The sequence below is a fragment of the Mobula hypostoma genome, chromosome 16 (genome assembly GCF_963921235.1).
Source record: "Mobula hypostoma chromosome 16, sMobHyp1.1, whole genome shotgun sequence".
Lineage (NCBI taxonomy): Eukaryota > Metazoa > Chordata > Chondrichthyes > Myliobatiformes > Myliobatidae > Mobula > Mobula hypostoma.
This window is the reverse complement of record NC_086112.1, coordinates 2,907,972-2,930,661: the sequence shown is the minus strand read 5'-3', so window position 1 is coordinate 2,930,661 and position 22,690 is coordinate 2,907,972. Positions and strand designations below refer to the sequence as shown.

At 38.5% G+C, this 22,690-nt stretch overlaps 1 protein-coding gene across 3 annotated transcripts in view; it reads right to left on the bottom strand.

Moving 5' to 3' along the window:
* Positions 1-13,994: 13,994 nt before the first annotated feature.
* kiaa0825 (KIAA0825 ortholog) overlaps positions 13,995-22,690 on the bottom strand; it is a 309,600-nt gene continuing 300,904 nt past the window's right edge. The window contains exon 21 of one of the 3 annotated variants that reach the window (XM_063069273.1): positions 13,995-14,945. In XM_063069273.1, the coding sequence (XP_062925343.1) occupies positions 14,849-14,945 (97 nt within the window). In that variant the 3' untranslated portion in view covers positions 13,995-14,848. The remainder of the gene's footprint in view (positions 14,946-22,690) is intronic. The other 2 variants (XM_063069276.1, XM_063069275.1) reach the window with 2 other exon arrangements.

The window sequence follows — 22,690 nt, the reverse complement described above, 5'->3', positions numbered from 1 at the left end:
AGCATTAAACTCCATCTGCCATCTTTCAGCCCACTCTTCTAAGTGGTCTAAATCTCTTTGCAAGCTTTGAAAACCTACTTCACTATCCACAACTCCAGCTATCTTAGTATCGTCTGCATACTTACTCATCCAATTTACCTCCCCATCATCCATATCATTAATATATATGACAAACAACATTGGATCCAGTACAGATCCCTGAGGCACACCACAAGACACTGTCCTCCAATCTGACACACAGTTATCCACCACTACTCTCTGGCGTCTCCCATCTAGTCACTGCTGAATCCATTTTACTACTTCGATATTAATACCTAACGATTGAACCTTCCTAACTAACCTTCCATGTGGAATATTGTCAAAGGTCTTACTGAAGTCCATATAGACAACATCCACTGCTTTACTCTCGTCAACTTTCCTAGTAATCTCATCAAAAAATTCAATAAGATCTGTCAAACATGACCTTCCACATGCAAATCCATATTGACTGTTCCTAATCAGACCCTGTCTATCCAGATAATTATATATACCATCTCTAAGCATACTTTCCATCAATTTACCCACCACTAACATCAAACTCACAGGCCGATAATTGCTAGGTTTACTCTTAGAACCTTTTTTAAACAATGGAACAACATGAGCAATACGCCAATCCTCCGGCACCATCCCCGTTTCTAATGACATTTGAAATATTTCTGTCAGAGCCCCTGCTATTTCCACACCAACTTCCCTTAATGTCCTAGGGAATATCCTGTCCGGACCCAGAGACTTATCCACTTTTATATTCCTTAAAAGCACCGGTACTTCCTCTTCTTTAATCATCATACTTTCCATAACTACCCTTCTTGTTTCCCTTACCTTACTCAATTCCATATCCTTCTCCTTAGTGAATACCGAAGAAAAGAAATTGTACCAAATCTCCACCATCTATTTTGGCTCCGCACATAGCTGTCCACTCTGATTCTCCAAGGGACCAATTTTATCCCTCACTATCCTTTTGCTATTAATATAACTATAGAAACCCTTTGGATTTATTTTCACCTTACTTGCCAAAGCAGCCTCGTATCTTCTTTTACCTTTTCTAATTTCTTTCTTAAGATTCTTTTTACATTCTTTATATTCCTCAAGCACCTCATTTACTCCAAGCTGCCTATATTTATTGTAGATCCCTCTCTTTTTCCAATCCAAGTTTCTAATATCCCTTGAAAAGCATGGCTCTCTCAAACGTTTAACCTTTCCTTTCAATCTAACAGGAACTTAAAGATCCTGTACCCTCAAAAATTCACCTTTAAATGACCTCTATTTCTCTATTACATCCTTCCCATAAAACAAATTGTCCCAATCCACTCCTTCTAAATCCTTTCGCATCTCCTCAAAGGTAGCCTTTCTCCAATCAAAAATCTCAACCCTGGGTCCAGTCCTATCCTTCTCCATAATTATATTGAAACTAATGGTATTGTGATCACTGGACCCGAAGTGCTCCCCAACACATACCTCCGTCACCTGCCCTATCTAATTCCCTAACAGGAGATCCAACACTGCCCCTTCTCTAGTTGGTAACTCTATGTATTGCTGCAAAAAAGTATCTTGCACACATTTTACAAACTCGAAACCATCCAGCCCTTTTACAGAATGGGCTTCCCAGTCTATGTGTGGAAAATTAAAATCTCCCACAATCACAACCTCGTGCTTACTACAAATATCTGCTATCTCCTTACAAATCTGCTCCTCCAATTCTCGCTCCCCATTAGGTGGTTAATAATACACCCCTATAAGCGTCACTACACCTTTTCCATTCCTCAATTCCACCCAAATAGCCTCCCTAGACGAGCCCTCTAATCTATCCTGCCGAAGCACTGCTGTTATATTTTCTCTGACAAGCAATGCAACACCTCCCCCTATTGCCCCTCCGATTCTATCACACTTGAAGCAATGAAATCCAGGAATATTTAGTTGCCAATCACACCTCTCATGCAACCATGTTTCACTAATAAGCTACAACATCATATTTCCAGGTATTTGTTCAACCTTTCTCTGTAACTTAGGTGACGAAACCTAGGTAACATTCTAGTAAATCTTCTCTGTACTCTCTCTATTTTGTTGACATGTTTCCTATAAATTGGTGACCAGAACTGTACACAATACTCCAAATTTGGCCTTACCAATGCCTTGTACAATTTCAACATTACATCCCAACTCCTATACTTAATGCTCTGATTTATAAAGGCCATCATACCAAAAGCTTTCTTCACCACCCTATCCACATGAGATTCCACCTTCAGGGAACTATACACCATTATTCCTAGATCCCTCTGTTCTACAGCATTCTTCAATGCCCTACCATTTACTATGCATGTTCTATTTTGATTAGTCCTACCAAAATGTAATAGGAATCTGATAGAAGAGGGCAGAAGGCCATGGAAGAAAGAAAAGGGGGAGGAGCACCCGAGGGAGGTTATGGGCAGGTAAGGAGATAGAGTGAGAGAGGGAAATGGGTATGGAGAATGGTGAAGAGGGAAGCATTACTAGAAGATTGAGAAATTAATGTTCATGCCATCAGGTTGGAGGCTACCCAGACTGAATACAACCTGAGTGTGGCCTTATCAAAACAGTAGAGGAGGCCATGGATTGACATGTTGGAATAGGAATGGGAAGTGGAATTAAAATGGGTAGCCACTGGGAAATCCTGCTTTTGCTGGCGGATGGAGCGTAGGTGCTCAGCTAAGCAGTCTCCCAATCTACATCGGGTCTCACTGATATACAGGAGGCCACACCGGGAGCACCAGACTTACAGGGGAATTACGTATTAGATGTGGAGGCTAGTGAGGTTGTAGGTGGGAACAAGAGGAACCCTATCCTTGGCAGGGTAGCGAGAGGATGGGGTAAGAGCAGACGTGCACGAAATGGAAGAGATGCAGTTAAGGGCAGCGTTGATGGTGGAGGAAGGGAAGCCCCTTTCTTTGAAGAAGGGGGGCACCTCCTTCGTTCTGGAATGAAAAGCCTCATCCTGAGAGCAGATGTGGCGGAGAGGAAGGAATTGAGAGAAGGGGATGGCATTTTTCACAAATAACAGGGTTGGAAAAGGTATAATCCAGATAGCTGTGAGAGTCAGTTGGTTTATAATAGACATGCTGTGATTTCTTGACTAAAGAAGTGGTGTTGAAGGACTTGGTAAGATCATCTGTTATGTGCACTTCCAGAGACTTGGTACTCCTAACTCTCTCTATGGAGGAATTATTTCTGTACAGTGAGGAGTGGTCAACCTGTACTTTCTTGAAGTCCACAATCATCAATTCCTTTGGGTCTGTACTTGCTGGAATTCAGAAGGGTGAGGGGGGATCTCATTGAAACCTTTTGAATGTTGAAAGGCCTAGACCAAGTAAATGTGGAAAGGATGATTCCCATGGTGGGAGAATTTAGGTGAAGAAGGCACAGCCTCAGGATAGAGGGGTACCCTTTCAAAACAGAGATGCGGAGAAATTTCTTTAGCCAAAGGATGGTGAATTTGTTGCCACATGCAGCTGTGGAGGCCAGGTTGTTGGGTGTATTTAAGGCAGAGATTGATAGGTTCTTGATTGGACATGGCATCAAAGGTTACGGGGAGAAGGCCGGGAACTAGGGTTGAGGAGGAGATAGAAAAAAAGAGTCAGCCATGAATGAATGGTGGAGCAGACTTGATGGGCCAGATGGCCGAATTAAGCTCTTATGTTTTATAGTCTTATCTCTTCAGCATTGTTCACATTGCGACCCAAGTTGTGCTCACACCATTTTAACAGCCACTGCACCTCCTCTTTGTACGCTGTCTCATAGTTGTTGCTAATGAGGCGAACCACTGTTCTGTCATCAGCGAACTTGAGGATTCAGTTGGAGCTGGATCTAGCAGTACAGTCCTGTGTTTGCCGCCTCCAAACCAGATGGTGATGCAAAAGCAAGGATGCCCTCCATGGTACACCTGTATATCCTGTATTTGCTGGAATCTTTAGTGACATTCCAAATCTCCCCAAACTTCTAATGAAGTACAGCCAGCAGTATATGCTGAGCCCAGAAGAGATCCTCTGAGATGTTGTTGCCCAGGCGCTTGAAACGGCTCATCCTTTCTATGAGAGTGTATGTTCTCTTGACTTCTCCTTCATGAAATATGCAATCAGTTCCTTGGTCTTTCTAACACTGAGTGCAAGGTTGTTGTTGTGACACCTCTAGATCAGCTGACCTTTTCACCTCCTTGTCACCATCTGAGATTCTGCCAATGACATAGATTGTGTTTGAGCTGTGCCTAGCCACCCAGTCATGCATGCAGAGCAATGGGTGAAGCACACGTTCTTCAAGTGTGCATGTGTTGTTTGTCAGTGAGGAGGAAATATTAACACCAATCCATACCATCTGAATTGAATTGAATTGACATTATTACTTACATCCTTCATATACATGAGGAGTAAAAATCTTTTGGTTATGTCTCTATCTAAATGTGTAATTTATCATAATTTATAATAAATAGTATGTACAACAGGACAGTCAATATAACATAGAAATACAATTGTATCAGCATGAATTAATCAGTCTGATGGCCTGGTGGAAGAAGCTGTCCCGGAGCCTGTTGGTCCTGGCTGTTATGCTGCAGTACCGTTTCCCAAATGGTGGCAGCTGGAACAGTTTGTGTTTGGAGTGATTCAGGTCCCCAATGATACTTCGGGCCCTTTTTATACACCTGTCTTTGTAAATGTCCTGAATAGTGGGAAGTTCACATCTACAGATGCGCTGGGCTGTCCGCACCACTCTCTGCAGAGTCCTGCGATTGAGGGAAGTACAGTTCACATACCAGGCAGTGATGCAGCCAGTCAGGATGCTCTCAATTGTGCCCCTGTAGAAAGCTCTAAGGATTTGGGGGCCCATACCAAACTTCTTCGACCGTCTGAGGTGAAAGAGGCACTGTTGTGCTTTTTTCACTACACAGCCAGTATGTACAGACCATGTGAGATCCTTGGTGATGTGTATGCCAAGGAACTTAAAGCTGCTCACCCACTCAACCCCAGATCCATTAATGTCTATAGGGGTTAACCTGTCTCTATTCCTCCTGTAGTCCACAACCAGCTCCTTTGCTTTTGTGACATTGAGGGAGAGGTTGTTTCCTTGTCACCACTGTGTCAGGGTGATGACCTCTGTAGGCTGTCTCATTATTATTTGAGATTAGGCCAATCAGTGTAGTGTTGTCAGCAAATTTATTTAGCAGATTGGAGCTGTGGGTGGTGACACCATCATGGGTATACAGAGAGTAAAGGAGGGGGCTTAGGACACCACCCTGAGGGGCTCCTGTGTTGAGGGTCTGAGGGTGAGAGATGAGGGAGCCCACTCTTACCACCTGCCAGTGAACTGACAGGAAGTCCGGTATCCAGCTACACAAGACAGGGTGAAGGCTAAGGTCCCTGAGCTTCTTGTCAAGCCTGGAGGGAATTATGGTGTTGAATGCAGAACTGTAGTCCAAAAACAGTGTTCTCACTTAAGCATCCTTCTTCTCCGTCTGTAGTCTCCCAATGAGAAAGTTAAGTATCCAGATGCAGAAGGAGGTACCAAGGCCCAAGTTCTGAAGCTCTTTGAGTTGTACTGTGGGGATGATGGTGTTGAATGCCGAGCTGTCATCGATAAACTGCAGTCTGATGAATGTATTGCTGTTGTCTGTGAAGTCCAAAACCCAGTGGAGAGACAGTGAGATTGTGTCCACTGTAGACCTGTTGTGGTGGTAGGCAAAGTGCAGAAAGTCCAGGTCCTTGCTCAGGCAGGTATTAATTCCAGTCAAGTTAAACCTCTGAAAGCACTTCTTCTTTGTAGATATCAGTGGTACTGGGTGATAAAACAGTGTGTAAAGTTTGGAAATCTATATTAATTCACAAATATTACATTGATTAGACTAAAAAAAACTGCAACTCTATGGAGGAAAAGGGTAACACTAACAGCAACATGCAGATTTGCATATTTAATTATGTATTCACAGTCACTGGAAATTACTGTCGTTTTTATGCACAAGTGACAGAGTGCACTAACAGCTTTGCTTTCATTGTAACCGCAAAAATTCTAAGCTAATTAAGCCATAAGTATTCCAAGCTAAAATCCATTACTGGGTCTTTGGTAATTATCCCAGAAAGATCTGTATATATTTACTGAAGAATAATCCTTAGGATGGATAAACAGTCAAACATTCTCATTTGGGTGCAATTAACCTTCAGTAAGTGCTTGGAAAGAAAATGGACTCCAAGCTACAAACATGGACCATGCCCTGGTCTGTCAAAAACCCCTCTACTGTATTCCACTGTCTATTTACAGTTGCAGGAGACAACATTTATCAAGTTTTATTAATCAGTGCTTTGGGCAGGGAAATTGCTCAGTGGGGCCATCCATTAAAAACTAAATTCTAAAAATAGAAAGTGTTGCAACATCATACAATTTGACAATCTGCTAATGTCTGAAGAATATCAAAGGAAGTAAGTCCTTGTTTTTTGTTCAAAATGATCTTAACAGGCAGTATCAGGTGATTAAATTAAATAGCAGAATAGAGTAGGCAGAGGAATAGTGTTGAGAGGGAAAATAAAGCAGCCACGATGGAATGGCAGAGCATTCGATGGGCTGAATGGCCTGATTCTGCTCCTACATTTTATCTTCTGATCTTATGGAACAATAACGTTAGTACAAGCTGCAACAGAGAAAGGATGAGAACAACATTTACTTAAATCCACGTGATCAGAGATAAACATGTGGAGCAAAGAGGAAAGAATTTGGGTTCCAGGAAGGAGAGTACATTCACAGGGCAGGAGGCCCACTATTGGACGCAGTCGACCGTGGATATTGCATCCTAGCTGTCTACGTGATATGCAAGCCAGTCCAGTACAATCTGGGGAACAAGCTGTTGCCCATGCAGCAGGCTCCCCTTCCATTCAGCTGATGAATCCAAAGGAATGGCTGAGACTGATATAGTTTGACACCAGCAGCATTGCAGGAAGTTGTCAGTCAGCATTGAATTCAACATAAGGACTCCAGCTCTGGAGTTTTCCTCGGGATTTACTCCTGAAGCCTTTCCCATGAGTGGGTATGGCTACAAGGCAGCGGAAGTTTGACATAAGTTTTCCTTCTCCTAGATCAGCTGCCAACTACTGTTACATACCTCAAGAAGATCTTGTGAGGATGATGTAATAGTCTTTTGGAGGTCACCTGATTTAATTTTCCCGCCGATGTGAGTTCACGTGATGATATGTTCACCATGGTTATTTAAAGGATGACCTCAAATGACGCAGTTAGTTTTTAGTTTTTACTTTTCTAGCTAGAACGTGTGTCTGTGTCTCCATTTCTGTTGCGTATTTGTTTTTACGATGCAGTTTCATTTTTAAAATGGAGTGTTACGTTCTGTTGCAAGGTACAATAGTGCTGGACGGCAATTTTTGCTAGATGTGTTGATGTATCTTTTTCCAGCAGTACTGGAGAGTGAAGACTTTATCGAAGTACAGGACCTGAAGGATTAAGAGAAGTTGGTATCATTCGGCCATTTAATAAAGGATCGACCTTATTGAGTCTTCGTTGAAGAAGTAGCAACCTGCGTCGAAGATAACTCTTGCCAAAAGAATAAGGAAGTTTATGTGGGATTTGCTCCCTAGAAACTAAGGTCAGTTGTCTTAAGCCGTATATTTCCTGCATTGTGAATCCTATGGACAGAACCAACAGGCAAGTCACGCCTATGAAGAAATCCTTCTCCAGAGAAGTCTCTCCCAATTGAACGTATAAATCTGCTGGATTTTTGAATTTACCATTTTAAGAACTGTATTTGACTTTACCACTTTAAGAACTGTTTTTGCATTTAGCGCTTTAAGAACCAGTGCCGAGTGCCGATTTGTTGAACGGCTGCATAGCGGTTAACATCCAGTTAAGGTTTTCAGTTGTTTTTTTGTTAATTTATCCGTGTTTAATAAATATTTGGTTGTTTTTATATAACCAGTCTTGGTTGATATTCATTGTTACCAGTTATGTAACATAATTTGTGGGGGCTCGGCCAGGATATGTTCCGATTTTGAGTTTAAGTGCTGGTAATTGCCATTCTGATTTGGAAAAGGGAAATACCCGTTTTTTTTTTTAGTTTGATTGGTGTGTGAGTGGTGTTCGGCAACGATGAATATTGATGAGTTTATGGACACTCCTGACCCAGTGTCTTTAGTGAATGCGAGAAAACCTGAGGTATTGGAGATTGCTAGGAGGTTGGATATTAAAGGAATTATGAAGAATACCACAAAGGCTTTAATACAAAGAAAAATTGCTGAGCATTATATTACTTTGAAAACGTTTGATGATGAGGTGTTAGATAGGTTTCCAATGAGTAATCTGGAAATGCAGTTACTTCTTGAACAAATAAAGTTAAAGCAATTAGAAGCTGATTTGGAAAGAAATCGGTTAGAAGCTGAAAATAAACAGAAGGAATTCAAGGCTAGAGAGGCCCATAAAAAAAGGGAATTTGAAGAAAGAGAGCAAAATAAAATAGGGGAATTTAAAGAAAGAGAAGCTGAAAACCGGAGGAAATTTGAGCTAGAGATGGAGAAATTAAAGTCCGGAAATCAGACTTCTGGTTCTAAGAAACAGTTTATTGCTAGTCGTGAGGTTATTTTGGCTCCTCCATTTAATGAAGCTGAAGTGGACAAATATTTCCAGCATTTTGAAGCTATTGCTCTGAATTTAGGGTGGCCGAAAGAGCAATGGCCAGTGATGTTACAAAGTGTAATTAAAGGCAAGGCACAACAAGTTTATACAGCTTTAAATGCTGAGCAAGCACTGCATTATGATATTGTTAAACAGCATATATTAAAGGCATGACAGCTGATTACGGAAGCATATAGAGAAAGATTCAGAAATTTGAAGAAATCAGTGGCAAAAAGTGGAATTTGCCTATGAGAAATCTGTGTGTTTTGAGAAATGGGTTTCCTCTAAAAATGTGAATGGGGAGTATAATAAATTAAAAGAGTTGATTTTACTGGAGGAATTTAAAAGAAGCATTCCTGTTGAAGTGAGAACATACTTAAATGAAAGGGACACTGCTACATTGCAGGAGACTGCTAAATTAGCTGATGAGTATGCTTTAATTCATAAGAATAAATTTTATCCAGGTAGAATTTTTAAAAGGATAAATAGCACAGAGAGTCAAGATAAACCAGAAATTAAACCTGAAGTTAGTAAAAAAAAGTAAGGATGAAGGGAGACATGTGAAGGAAAGACATTTCGGTATTATTTGTAATTATTGTAAGAAACCTGAACATGTAGTAGCTAATTGCTTTCAATTGAAAAAAAAAAGAGAAATATGCCGTTCCAGATGCTTGTGTGCAGCATATTGAAACACCTGTAAATTCACAGGGTTTAGAAAATACTAATGAAAGTGTGTCAAAGTCTGACCAACTTAAGAAAGGATATGAGACTTTTATAACAGAAGGATTTGTATCCTTGAAAGAAGGATCCAATTCAGTACCAATAAGAATACTTAGAGATACTGGAGCTTCTCAATAACTAATATTAGACAGTGTGCTAAAGTTTAGTGATGAGTCCGACATTGGTGAGGTAAATTAGATTAGAGGACTTGGGAGTGCCCTTATGACAGTACATTTACATAGAGTGAATTTAAGGACAGGATTAGTTACAGGGGTTGTTAAAGTAGGACTACAATCCAGTTTACCTGTGAATGATGTTTCTTTTTTGTTAGGGAATGATTTAGCAGGTGGACAAGGTTTTCCTGAAGTGCATTTGACAATAAATTCAAATTCTGAGGAACAACAGAGGGATTCTAACACAGATTCTTCCTGTTTTGTTTCCTCCTGTTTTGTAACAAGAGCTATGGATAAAAAGACTATTGTACAGGATGAGATTGTTACCCATTACAGTTCAAATCAAGATCCGAATTTTGAGATTTATCAGAAACTTTCTTACCTACATTATTTGATCAGGATTTTGGTGGTAAGTCTGACCAGGAAGATGTGTCTTTATCATGGAAGGAGATGATAGCAGAGCAAGGTAGAGATCCTGAGATAGTTAAATTAAAAGAACAAGCTCTTCCAAATAGTGAAATTGAAGAAGTACCAGTGGGATATTATTTTGAAAAGTGGGTATTAATGAGAAAGTGGAGATCGCCTACAATTCCTGCGAGTGAGGAATTGGGAGGTTAATCATCAGGTTGTAGTTCCTAAAATTTATCGAAATGAGATTTTAACTATGGCTCATAGTATTCCTTTGGGTGGTCATTCAGGTGTAAAGAAAACAATGAACAAAGTTTCTAAACATTTTTATTGGCCTAGTTTAAGACAGGATGTGGTGACATTTTGTAGAACGTGTCATATGTGTCAAATTGTGGGTAAACCTAATCAGGTTACTCCAGTGGCTCCACTGCAACCAATTCCAGCATTTGGTGAGCCGTTCTCAAAAATCATTGTAGACTATGTAGGTCCTTTGCCAAAAACTAAAACTGGACATAAATATTTGTTAACTATTATGTGCACAGCGTCTAGGTTTCCAGAGGCAGTACCTCTGAGGAATATAACAGCCAAAACTGTGAAAAAAGGCTCTTATAAAATTCTTTACTTATTTTGGGTTGCCTAAGGAAATACAATCGGATCAAGGTAGTAATTTTATGTCAGGATTGTTTCAGAAGATAGTTTATAAACTGGGAGCAAAACAGATTATTTCATCAGCCTATCATACAGAATCACAAGGAGCCTTGGAGAGATTTCATTCTACATTAAAAACTATGATTAGGACATACTGTGTGAAAAATGAAAAGGACTGGGATGAAGGTATGCATTTACTACTTTTTTGCAGTATGAGAGGCAGTACAGGAATCATTAGGTTTTAGTCCTTTTGAACCTGTGTTTGGGCATAGAGTTCGAGGACCTTTAGCTTTGTTGAAGGGACAGTGGATTAATAAAGAAGTACACATTAATTTGCCAGATTATGTTTTAAAATGTAGAGAAAGATTATATAAAGCTTGTAGCTTGGCCAAGAAAAATTTACAATTGGCTCAAGAGAAGATGAAGACTTGGCATGATAAGGAAACTAGGATGAGGTAATTTAAGCCTGGAGATAAGGTGTTGGTTCTTTTTCCAATGCAAACGAACCCATTACAAGCTAAATTTCATGGTCCCTATGAGATTAAATCCAAGGTAAATGATGTGGATTATGTGATTAAAAATCCCAGATCGAAGAAAGTCAACACAGTTGTGTCATATAAATATGATAAAACCATATTATGAGAGAGCAGCTGCTACTATGACTGTTGTGATCAATAATGAGTCTGATCATTATAAAAACTTAATGGATGATTCATCTGAAACTCATTTTAAACCCAACATTATTTCAGCCAGGTTACCAAATTCAAAAATTCTAGAAAATATTGATGAAATATTAGCTCATTTACAGCCAGAGCAGAGAGAGCAGATGAAACAGTTAATTTTTAAATATAGAGATTTATTTCCAGACGTTTCTAGAAGAACCACCGTAGCTGTACATGATGTAGATGTTGGAGATGCAAAACCCATAAAACAACATCCATATCGAATGAATAGGGAAAAATGTGAACTTGCTGAACAAGAAATTAAGTATATCTTAGAGAATGATATTATTAGATATTCTAATTCGAATTGGAGTTCACCGTGTGTTATGGTGCCTAAGCCAGACAACAGTATTAGGTTTTGTACAGATTACAGGAAGGTGAATGCTGTGACAAAGACTGATGCATATCCAATCCCTAGGGTAGATGATTGTATGGATAAAGTTGGACAAGCCAAATTCCTTACAAAAATTGATTTGTTAAAAGGTTATTGATGTGTTCCATTGATGGATAGAGGTAGAGAGATTTCTGCATTTGTAACCCCATCTGGGTTACATGAATATAATGTTCTTCCATTCCGGATGAAGAATGCACCAGGTACTTTTCAGAGGATGATTAATAGCATGATTCAGGGATTAAAAGATACAGATGCCTATATTGATGATTTAGTTACAGGAAATAATACGTGGAAAGCATATATTACTGCAGTGGAGAAAGTATTTGAGAGACTTTCAAAAGCTAACTTAACTATTAACTTAGCTAAAAGTGAATTTGGTCATGCCACTGTGACCATTAAGGAAAAGGGTTGAGGAAATTAAACTCCAATTTTGTAACACAGTTTAATGTTACAGGAGTACAATATTTTGATCACTCATATTAAGGGTAAAGATAATGTGATCGCTGATTGTCTATCTAGATGTTAAGTGTACAATGAAGATTTGTTTTTATGGAGTGGTATTTTAACATTTGTAACACTCCTACTGTATATTAGTTTGTAAAGTGCTGAAAGATAAGACTGTATATACTGTGTACGTTGTAAATTTTATACCTTTTTTTGTGTAAATTGTTAATTGTTAAAATTTTGCTCTTTTAAGAGACAATTTTTTTTTGGAGGGAGGTGTTACATACCTCAAGGAGATCTTGTCAGAATGATGTAATGGTCTTTTGGAGGTCACCTGATGTAAATTTCCCGCCGATGTGAGGTCACGTGATGACATGTTCACCACAGGTAAATAAGGGAAGACCTCAGATGACGCAGTTAGTTTTTAGTTTTCCAGCTAGAACGTGTGTCTGTGTCTCCGTTTCTGTTGTGTATTTGTTTTTATGATGGAGTTTCATTTTTAAAACAGAGTGTTACGTTCTGTTGCAAGGTACAATACTGCTGGACTGGCAATTTTTGCTAGATTTGCTGATGTACCTTTTTCCAGCAGTACTGGAGAGTGAAGACTTTATCGAAGTACAGGACCCGAAGGATTAAGAGAAGTTGGTATTGTTCATTGCTGGTGAACGCAGCAGGCCAGGCAGCGTCTCTAGGAAGAGGTACAGTCAATGTTTCAGGCCGAGACCCTTCGTCAGGACTAACTGAAGGAAGAGTTAGTAACAAATTTCTTACTAACTCTTCCTTCAGTTAGTCCTGACGAAGGGTCTCGGCCTGAAACATTGACTGTACCTCTTCCTAGAGATGCTGCCTGGCCTGCTGCGTTCACCAGCAACTTTGATGTGTGTTGCTTGAATTTCCAGCATCTGCAGAATTCCTGTTGGTTGGTATCGTTCAGTAGTTTAACAAAGGATCGACCTTATTGAGTCTTCGTTGAAGAAGTAGCAACCTGCATCGAAGATAATTCTTGCCAAAAGAGAAAAGAAGTTCATGTGGGATTTGCTCTCTAGAACCTGAGGTCAATTGTTTTAAACCGTTTATTTACTGCATCGTGAATCCTTTGGACAGAACCAACGAGAAAGTTGTGTCTATGAAGAAATCCTTCTCCAGAGAAGTCTCTCCCAATTGAACGTATAAATCTGTTGGATTTTCGAATTTACCATTTTAAGAACTGTATTTGACTTTACCGCTTTAAGAACTGTTTTCGCATTTAACACTTTAAGAACCAGTGCCGAGTGACGATTTGTTGAACGGCTGCACGGCGGTTAATTTCCGGTTAAGGTTTTCATTTTGTTTTTTTATTGTTTATCTGTGTTTAATAAATGTTTGGTTGTTTTTATATAACCTGTCTCGGTTGATATTCATTGTTGCCGGTTACATAACACTACGCCTGACAAGCCCCATTTGCTTAAAGAGACTGGTTTTAAGACACCAGTAACCTGTCTTTGTCCCTTATCCTGTCAGTGGAAATGATATGGTGAGCAGCAGCTGGACTTGGCTGTGAGAGGCTATTTGAGACACACACCAATGGGGGCATTTAAGAGGAAGTGGGAGTTTATCCCCATTACCTCCCCTGATCATAACAGCCTTAAGGAACCTCAGAGTAAAAGAGTAAGATTTAATTTCTACTAAGGATATAGCTGTAATCTTGAGACCTGCCCTACTTGTGTGTGACTTCATGTGCCTTGCTTGAAATTATGAAGCTACAAAAAACAAAATCACAACCAATGGCTTGTGTGAAACCAATTTGTTTATCAACTTGCTTTAAAATTTGCATGATGAAAGCTGAGATGCCATGGATCTCCTGGACAGCTTTGTTAGAAAAGTACAGGTAGACGAGGACAGAGAACTTCAAGCAGAAGTTGGACATAGGACCAGAATGATGGAAACTTGGGGTCAAGATGCAGACTGAAAACCAATTAGCACAATAAATGCAGGCATTCTTAATTCGACAGTTCTCATTGATGCCTCTTATCCCCTCATATCATGTTCACATAGTTATCCATAGGTGTTAATGTTGCCTGTAATGATCACTGATAAATTATTACACTTTTCACTGACATTAAATGTCCACCATTACAGAAGTAGTGCAGACCATGCCTTTATAAAATGTCTGTTTATTATTAAAATCCAAGGAGTGATACTTATTTGAGGCAAATTTTAATATGTGCACAATGATTTATTACAAATTATAGGGATTACAAAACCTGAACAAAAACATTCACAATTTTGCAAGGGCTAATGGTTATTTGGGGCAGTAAATAGGATTGGTTTATCTTTCCTTGAAGGGCATGTCCAAACCCCAGCTATCTGACATTTCCGTATATTGCTTAAATCCCTGAAGCCTCGGGGTAAGAGATAGATAATGTAATTCTCACCCAACACCACAAATCTAACTAATTTTTTTCAGAAAAACAATCCAAATCCAATTTAACATCATATTACTTGCGTTTATGATACAGGTATTAGAGAACAATTTCCTCGGAAAATAGTGTAAGCGTAATTGTGAATATAATTGTGAATGTTTTTGTGATGTTTCAAACTTATAAATAACACATTTAGAAATTCCAATTGACAGAAAAAAAGGAAGGCAGAATTGAACCAGTTACATGTTTTTGGTTAGTTTTATTGCCATACTAAATTTCTTTGTTCTCAGTAAAATATTTCTTTTGTAGGTGATCTACCATATCCTTTTCTTCGGCTTCAAGGGTTGAGTCCGCTCGCATTTCCCACCTGGAATGTATAATCATAGAACAGAGCAGATTAATAGATAAGTTTATTTATACCTTAGATATATCAAAGAAAGACATGTATATGTTGGTTAAAAAGGCCTTAAATATGAATAACTACTTCTCACTAAGTTTTACTAATACGTTTGTATATTAATTGTTATCTACATCAGATCTTTTTGTGGTAGTGATTAGTATGAAATAAACAATCACTACGTTTTGAATGACCACGTTTACTGAACTTATTCATGGTTGTGTATGTGCACAATTTCCTATTCAAAATGAAATAATTTAAGAGTTAAGTGGAATAATGATGTAATTTTGCCCTGAAAACAGACACAGAGGACATAGATGGGAAAGAGTTGGGATGTAAAGACCATTTTATTTGCTCAAGCTATGAAAATCTAATCCAATTTTAGCATGAATATGTCTATTTATGGTAAACTCTGGAGGGTTACTTACTTTAATGTGTTAATGAGGAGTGTTCTTGATATTTTGGCACTCATAAATGAAACAACTGTGGATTGAAAGGATGGTGCAACTCTGCACTTCTAGCACTGTCTGTGAGACAAGTAGAACATGTTACAACATGTACCCATTTGCGGCAACTTCCAAGGTTCAGGTATGCTGACTCCCCAGAGTATGGCTAGTTGGTGCAGCCCTTTTAAAGATTCAGGACAGTCCTACTAATTGGCAATCAAATTTTGGGTGCCAAGGATTGGGCATTTAAGGAGCACCTGAACTGAGGCTAAAGCTACTCAAGATTTTGTCTAATATTTGTTTTGTGCTCCGATTCTCAATCTAGTTTGAAACCACGCCTCGGTCCTAGCCCCGGATACTCCAGCATTTGGGCCCAAGCCATCCTCGTCAAGGATTCTCATCACAGAACAAGAATGCCCAAAGAACTCCTGTAAACATGCTGTGATTCTGTCATTTCAATGGCCAATTCTTTCTACCTTCTCCAGAATGCAGAAACTCCATTGTGACCACATCAGCTATCGAGAGACACCTTTGTGATTGCACAATCAAATGCTACAATGTCCAATCCAAAGGCCCATAACATTTGGAAAAAATCATATTTTTACAAAGATAGCCATTTATCAAGGGCTAATGTGCACAGAAATACCTATAAAGGAAATGCTGCCCGGAGGCTGACAATATCTTTGGATGAGTCCTCAAAGAGATTATATTCTACTGTGTGCAAGGCTTTGAATGGTGGTTGTGGTTGGCATCCAACTGCCTTCAAGGAGAATGGGTGATGATGATGATCATCATAAGCCTGGGTGGAAGGTATGGAGATCCTGAGATGCCCAGATGTCAAGATTCCCCTCTCGGCCTCACCAATGTAGTCCAAAGGAAAGCTTATGAAGCAATACGTTTGGCACCAGCTTGGCTGCAGGATCTGCCGGGAGGATGATCAATGATGTCCCGCCGCCTTAGGGGCTTCACTCCAGATTTGCTGTCTGGGTTTACTCCCGTAGCCTTCGTCTCTCCTGAGGCTGCCCACAGCTAGTGATCTCATTCACAAGCATCAGGCATGTCCACACACCGGTGGGTCTGTGTGCTACATATGCAGGGGCCAGGCCTCCTCCCCGTCCTTTGTAGTTCAGTCTGAGTCCAAAAGGAATTCAGTTTCCGTGTGTCACCAGTGAGGAGGCACTACATGAGGTTTGCTGTTGGACAGGCTGTGTACTGGCAGGGACAGACTTACACACCCAGCTCTCCTTTTCGCAAGACTGCTAGCTAGTGGTGGAAGCTGAAAGTGAGAGCGACAAGCACTACCCACTACATTACTGCACTAGATGTATCACAACAACCACTTTGACACCTCAAAAAGGTATATGTTTGTATTAAAATAAGCATTTTGTGCAGAATTTTCAACACAAGCCCCATACAAAGTACCGTCAACACACACAAAAAATGCTGGTGAACGCAGCAGGCCAGGCAGCATCTCTAGGAAGAGGTACTGTCGACGTTTTGGGCCGGGACCCTTCGTCAGGATTACTGAAAGAAGAGATAGTAAGAGATTTGAAAGTGGGAGGGAGAAGGGGAGATCTGAAATGATAGGAGAAGACAGGAGGGGAGGGGTGGATCTAAGAGCTGGAAGGTTGATTGGCAAAAGGGATACCAGACTGGAGAAGGGAGAGGATCATGGGACGGGGAGAAAGAGAAGTGGGGAGGGGAGCCTGGAGGGTGGAGAGCAGGCAAGGAGTTATAGTGAGAGGGGCAGAGGGAGAAAAGAGAGAGAGAGAGAGAAAAGGGGGAAATACAAAAAAAAAAATTTAAAAATAAATAAATAAATAAATAAATAAATAAGGGATCAACATATACTGTGATATTTCAACTGGCACTATGCATCATATAACAATCAAGCCTTTTCTCCAAAAATTATTTAACTTTATGCAGGACCAAAACATATGAGTTAAGGTAGCCACCTCAGTGTTGCATCTATCATGGGTAGGATTTATATTAGAAAAAATATGCGCTAGTTTATCTTTTGACATATGCGCCCTGTGCACTACCTTGAACTGAATCAAGGAGTGATGGGCACAGATAGATGAATTATTAACTAAATAACAAATTTTATTTCATTGATTATCTGAAAGTGACTCTTGAAGTTCCAATTCCCAAGCACATTTAACCTTATCATTAGACATCATTCATAAATTCAATAGCCGTTTATATATAATGGCTATCAATCCTTTTTGAAATGGTTTAAGCTGAAAGATAACATCTATCATATTTGGTAAATGAGCAAATGGGTAATTCGGTAACAAATCACGTAAAAATATTCCTGACTTGTAAATATCTAAAAAATTGTGCATTAGATAAAGCATACTTGTCTACTAGCTGCAAAAAAGACATTAAACAATCCTCTAAAAACAAATCTAGAAAAGTTTTTATACCCTTAGTTTTCCATGTTAAAAAGGCCTTATCTAAAATTGATGGTTTAAAAAAAGTTAAAATGGATATTACTAGAAAGAACAAAGTTATTTAAGTCAAAAAATCTGCAAAACTGAAACCAAATTTTTAATGTATGCCTAACAGTCGGACTAAGATCTTGTCTACCAATCTTAGAAAACAAAAAGGGAAGAGGAGCTCGCAGTAAAGAAGCCAAAGAGAACCCCTTTACCGAGTTCTCCTCAATGTCCAACCATGAAGGACAGTCCTGGTTATCTGTACAGTGAATCCAAAAAGTAATATAACCAATATTAATTGCCCAGTAATAGAATCTAAAGTTTGGTAAAGCCAAGCCACCATCTTTTTTAAATTTTTGCAGTAAAGGTTTACTCACTCTAGAGCTTTTATTATTCCAGATATATGACAAGATGACAGAATCTATTCTATCAAAAAACATTTTCGGGACAAAGGATGGAACAGCTTGAAACACGTATAAAAATTTCAGTAAAATTGTCATTTTTATAGCATTTATTCGACCAATTAACGACAACTTCAAAGGCGACCATTTGGAAAGCATTTGTTGTGTATATTCAATTAAAGGAAGAAAATTATATTTATATAAATCTTTAAAATTTTTAGTAATTTTAATACCAAGATAGGTAAAATAATTTTTAGCAATATTAAAAGGTATTTGATCATATTGATCCAAATAATTATTAATAGGAAATAATTTACTTTTATGTAAATTTAACTTATGTCCAGAGAAAGTACTAATTTCAGTAAATATGGATAACATAGAGGGAGTAAATTTCCTAGGGTCTGAAATGTAAATTTATAAATCATCTGTGTACAACAAAACCTTATGTACTTTATCCCCTCTCTTAATACCCTGAACAGAGATGGAATCCCTACGAGCGATATCAAGTGGTTCTAAAATCAAATTAAATAATAAAGGACTAAGAGGACAACCCTGACGGGTTCCTCTATATAGTCTAAAATAAGGAGATTTTTGATTGTTAGTTATAAACGCAGGCATCGGGGCTTGATAGATCAGTTTGATCCAGGAAATAAGTCCCGGACCAAAATTAAATCTCTCCAAAACCTGAAATAAATAAGGCCATTCCACCCTATCAAAGGCTTTCTCTGCATCAAGAGAGACAATACATTCAGATTCTTTAACTGAGGGAGAATAAATAATATTTAACAATCTTCAAATATTAAAATGTGAATACCAATTTTTAATAAATCCAGTTTGATCATTTGAAATAACAGTTGGCAAAATATTCTCAAGCCTATTAGCCAGAATCTGAGAGAGAATTTTAAAGTCCACATTCAATCAGGAAATTGGTCTATAGGAGGCACATTCAGATAGATCTTTTCCTTTTCGGGAGATTCCCAGAGGATATAGAATCAGTGAAAGTTTGACATAGGTGTGATGTAAGCATTTCAGTAAAAGTCTTATAAAATTCCACTGTATATCCACCTGGTCCCGGAGCTTTCCCTAGTTGCATAGAGGATATAGCCCTAGCAATTTCCTCTTCTTTTATAGGCACATCTAGTGTGTTAATATCCTGAATAGAAATTTTAGGTATATTTAATTTTTGCAAAAATCTATTCATAAAGCTAGTATTATCAGAAAATTCAGATTTATAAAGATTAGAATAAAAATCCATAAATATCTTACTAACTTCATGAGGATCTAATGTTTCAGTTCTATCTGGTCTACATATTTTCAAAATCTGTCTTCTGACTGTATTTGCCTTCAACTGACCAGCCAGCAATTTACCTGATTTATCACCATGTATATAAAATTGAGTTCTGGATTTAAAAAGTTGCTGCTCAATGGGGAGGTCAAAAGCAGATCATGCTGTATTTGGAGTTCAACCCTTTCCTTATATAGATCTTCACCAGGTCTTACTGAATATGCTTTATCTATCTCTTTAATTTTATTAGTAATTACTAAAAGTTCTGCTTTAGTTTTACAATTCATTTTCGGCAATCTTTGGGATTAGTCCAACGAAAGCAGGAAACGTTCCTGCTTCCGCTCAATGCATGATAGCTTTCTCAACTTTACTGGCTAGGAGAGCTATTCTATTGTACTGGAAGGATCCCAACCCACCTACTGTTTTTTTTTGGCTCTCCTCCATTATGTCGTGTTTAAGTTTGGAGAAAATAAGGGGTCCGATGTTTGATACATCTTTTAAATTTGAGGAAACTTGGCGACCTTTTATTCAATATTTTCATATGATGTAATTCTTTTTACTTTTTCAGTTATTTTTTTTTCTTCTCCGCGAAGTTTTAGATTTGACCAGAAGGATTTTTCCTTTTTTTAACTGTATCCTGAAATGGACTGCCCAGTCCCCCACTTTTTTTTTGTTTTAGGTTAGTTTAGTGTTTTCTTTTCTCAATAATAGTCTTGTTTTCTATGAACTGTTAAGAGGAGAAATCCTCTTTCCTTTCTTTATATTAGCTTAATACTATATATAAGTTTGACAGTGTATATTCCTTTCTTTGTTTGTACTATTATTAAAATATGTATTTGAGATAACCTCTCCTCTGGTTTGTATTTATCCTTATTCTTTTAAATCAATAAAAAAGATTGAAAGTGACAATCAAACCTTTTAGAAAGGGAAGAAGAGTCTTGACAAAACCACATGAATGCACTGGGATACTAATTTTAGTTATTATCAAGTAACTAGTATCCACGTGGTCTACAGTTTTAATACTTACTAAATTTATTTTGTAGGCTGTATCATACAATTTGAACCAATTAGTAAATGAAACAACTTCCTGCTGCAGATATTTTGTCACGAACTGTGTTGTTAAAGTTATTTAATATGGTGCATCAATATAATGTCTTGTCCAAATCATGACATATCTCATGATACTACACTGTCTCAAGATTATTGCTAATCAGTACTGAATGCACAAACTTATGAATCTACTAAAACATAATATAACAAGTTGTGTAACTCTGGAAGGTGAAAAGTGACTTGCAGTTAGGATAGGGAATTAGAGATGGTGTTGGGCACAAGGTCAACACAAGATGGCATAGAAAAGGGCAATGCCAGAAGCCTAATCCAAATCAGGTGCTGTAGTGTTCAAATGATTCAAAGATTTCAAGTACATTTAATTTCAAAGTATGTGTGCAGTATACAACCCTGAGACTCACCTGCTTACAGACAGCCATGGAACAAACAAACACCATGGAATTGTTCACAGAAAACATCAAACACTCACGTCACCAAAAAAAGAACAAATCACGCAAACAGCAAAAAACGAGTGAGAAACACAGAATATAAATTATCAAATCACAAAGTCACTGACAGTCTAGGAATGTTCAGTTTAGTTCAGGTCAATTCAGTGCTGTGTCGTTTGTTGACTGTAGGCCGCAGTCTGCCCCAATCAAATCACCCAAAATAGCAATAAAAAAAAGAGTAACCAGAAACAACACGTCATAACACGAATTACAGAGACCAATCCACAAACCGCATCAAATAAACCTTGCCTAAGACACCTTCCTCTGACAGTAGTCAGTGAGAGGGAGAGAGAGAGAGAGACCGGTCAAACGCGGACACCTACCTCTGATAGTATTGAGTGAGAGGGAGAGAGACTTGTGACATGCAGACAGATACAGCTGAACACCTATTGCCTTCTGCTTTTATCCTTGTTGTTCAATGACTCTAATGCTATGCCTACAGAATATACAACGTAGAAAAACACAGGCTCTTTGGCCCACAATGTTGTGCCAACCTTTTGACCTATTCTAAGATCAATCTAACCCTTCTCTCCTACATAGCCCTCCATTTTTCTAACATCCATGTGCCTATCTAAGAGTTTTTTAAAAGATCCTAATTTGTCTCTACCACTAGCCCTGACAGGGTGCTCCATGCACCCAGCACTATGTGTAAAATAGCTTTCTTCTGACACCTTCCCACTACACTTTCCTCCCATCACCTTAACACTATGCTGCCTGGTATTAGCAATTTCCATCCAGGGGAAAACATCTCTGGTGATCCGCTCAATCGATGCTGCTTATCATATTCACTTCTACAAAGTCACCTCTCATTCTTAGCTCCAAAGAGAAAAGCTCTAGCTTGCTCAACCTGTACTTGATCCAGCCCATGAAATACTTGAAATTGTGGGAGGCAAAAAATAGTAGGTTTGAGAATGTGATTAGGATGTACACCATTGTATAATTCACTATCCATTAAATATGTAACTAATGAGGAAAAGAACTGAAATAGGGTGTCAAGGTCTAGTATGTACGACAAATATGAAAGATACAACTGAGCAATGAGAGAAGTGAAAGGAAATGATAAAGAAAGGGGTATAGTTGTGGAAAATGACAACAAAAATGTAAAAAATGCAAAAGCAGAAAGTACATGACAGTTTAGAACTCGTCAATGTACAATCTGCATGGATTCTATAAAGATGTATCTGATCGTTTAATGTACTTGTGCTCTGTATAAATGATTTATTTATATTTATAGCTCAAAGCTTATTAATCTGAGAAGCTTTTCCTTGAACAGATTCTGTCCTTGAGTAATGGTTTTTCTGACTTAATGTTATAAACTGAAGGGAAACCTGCATGCATTCAGAGCAAGAATCTACTGTGTTATAATATTGGCTGTAATTTGTCATTGCAGCTTCAGAGAAGCTGGCTTTCCCTTACCTTGGATCAAATTAAACAATTTTTTGAAAGGTTACAGAGTTTATATTCACACTTATATAAATCTCTAGAGCGACATGGGATATACCCCAGGTTACTGCAGAAACTGAGGGAAGAGATTGCTAGGGCATTGACAATAACCTTTGTTTCCTTCCTGGCCATAGGAATAGCATCAG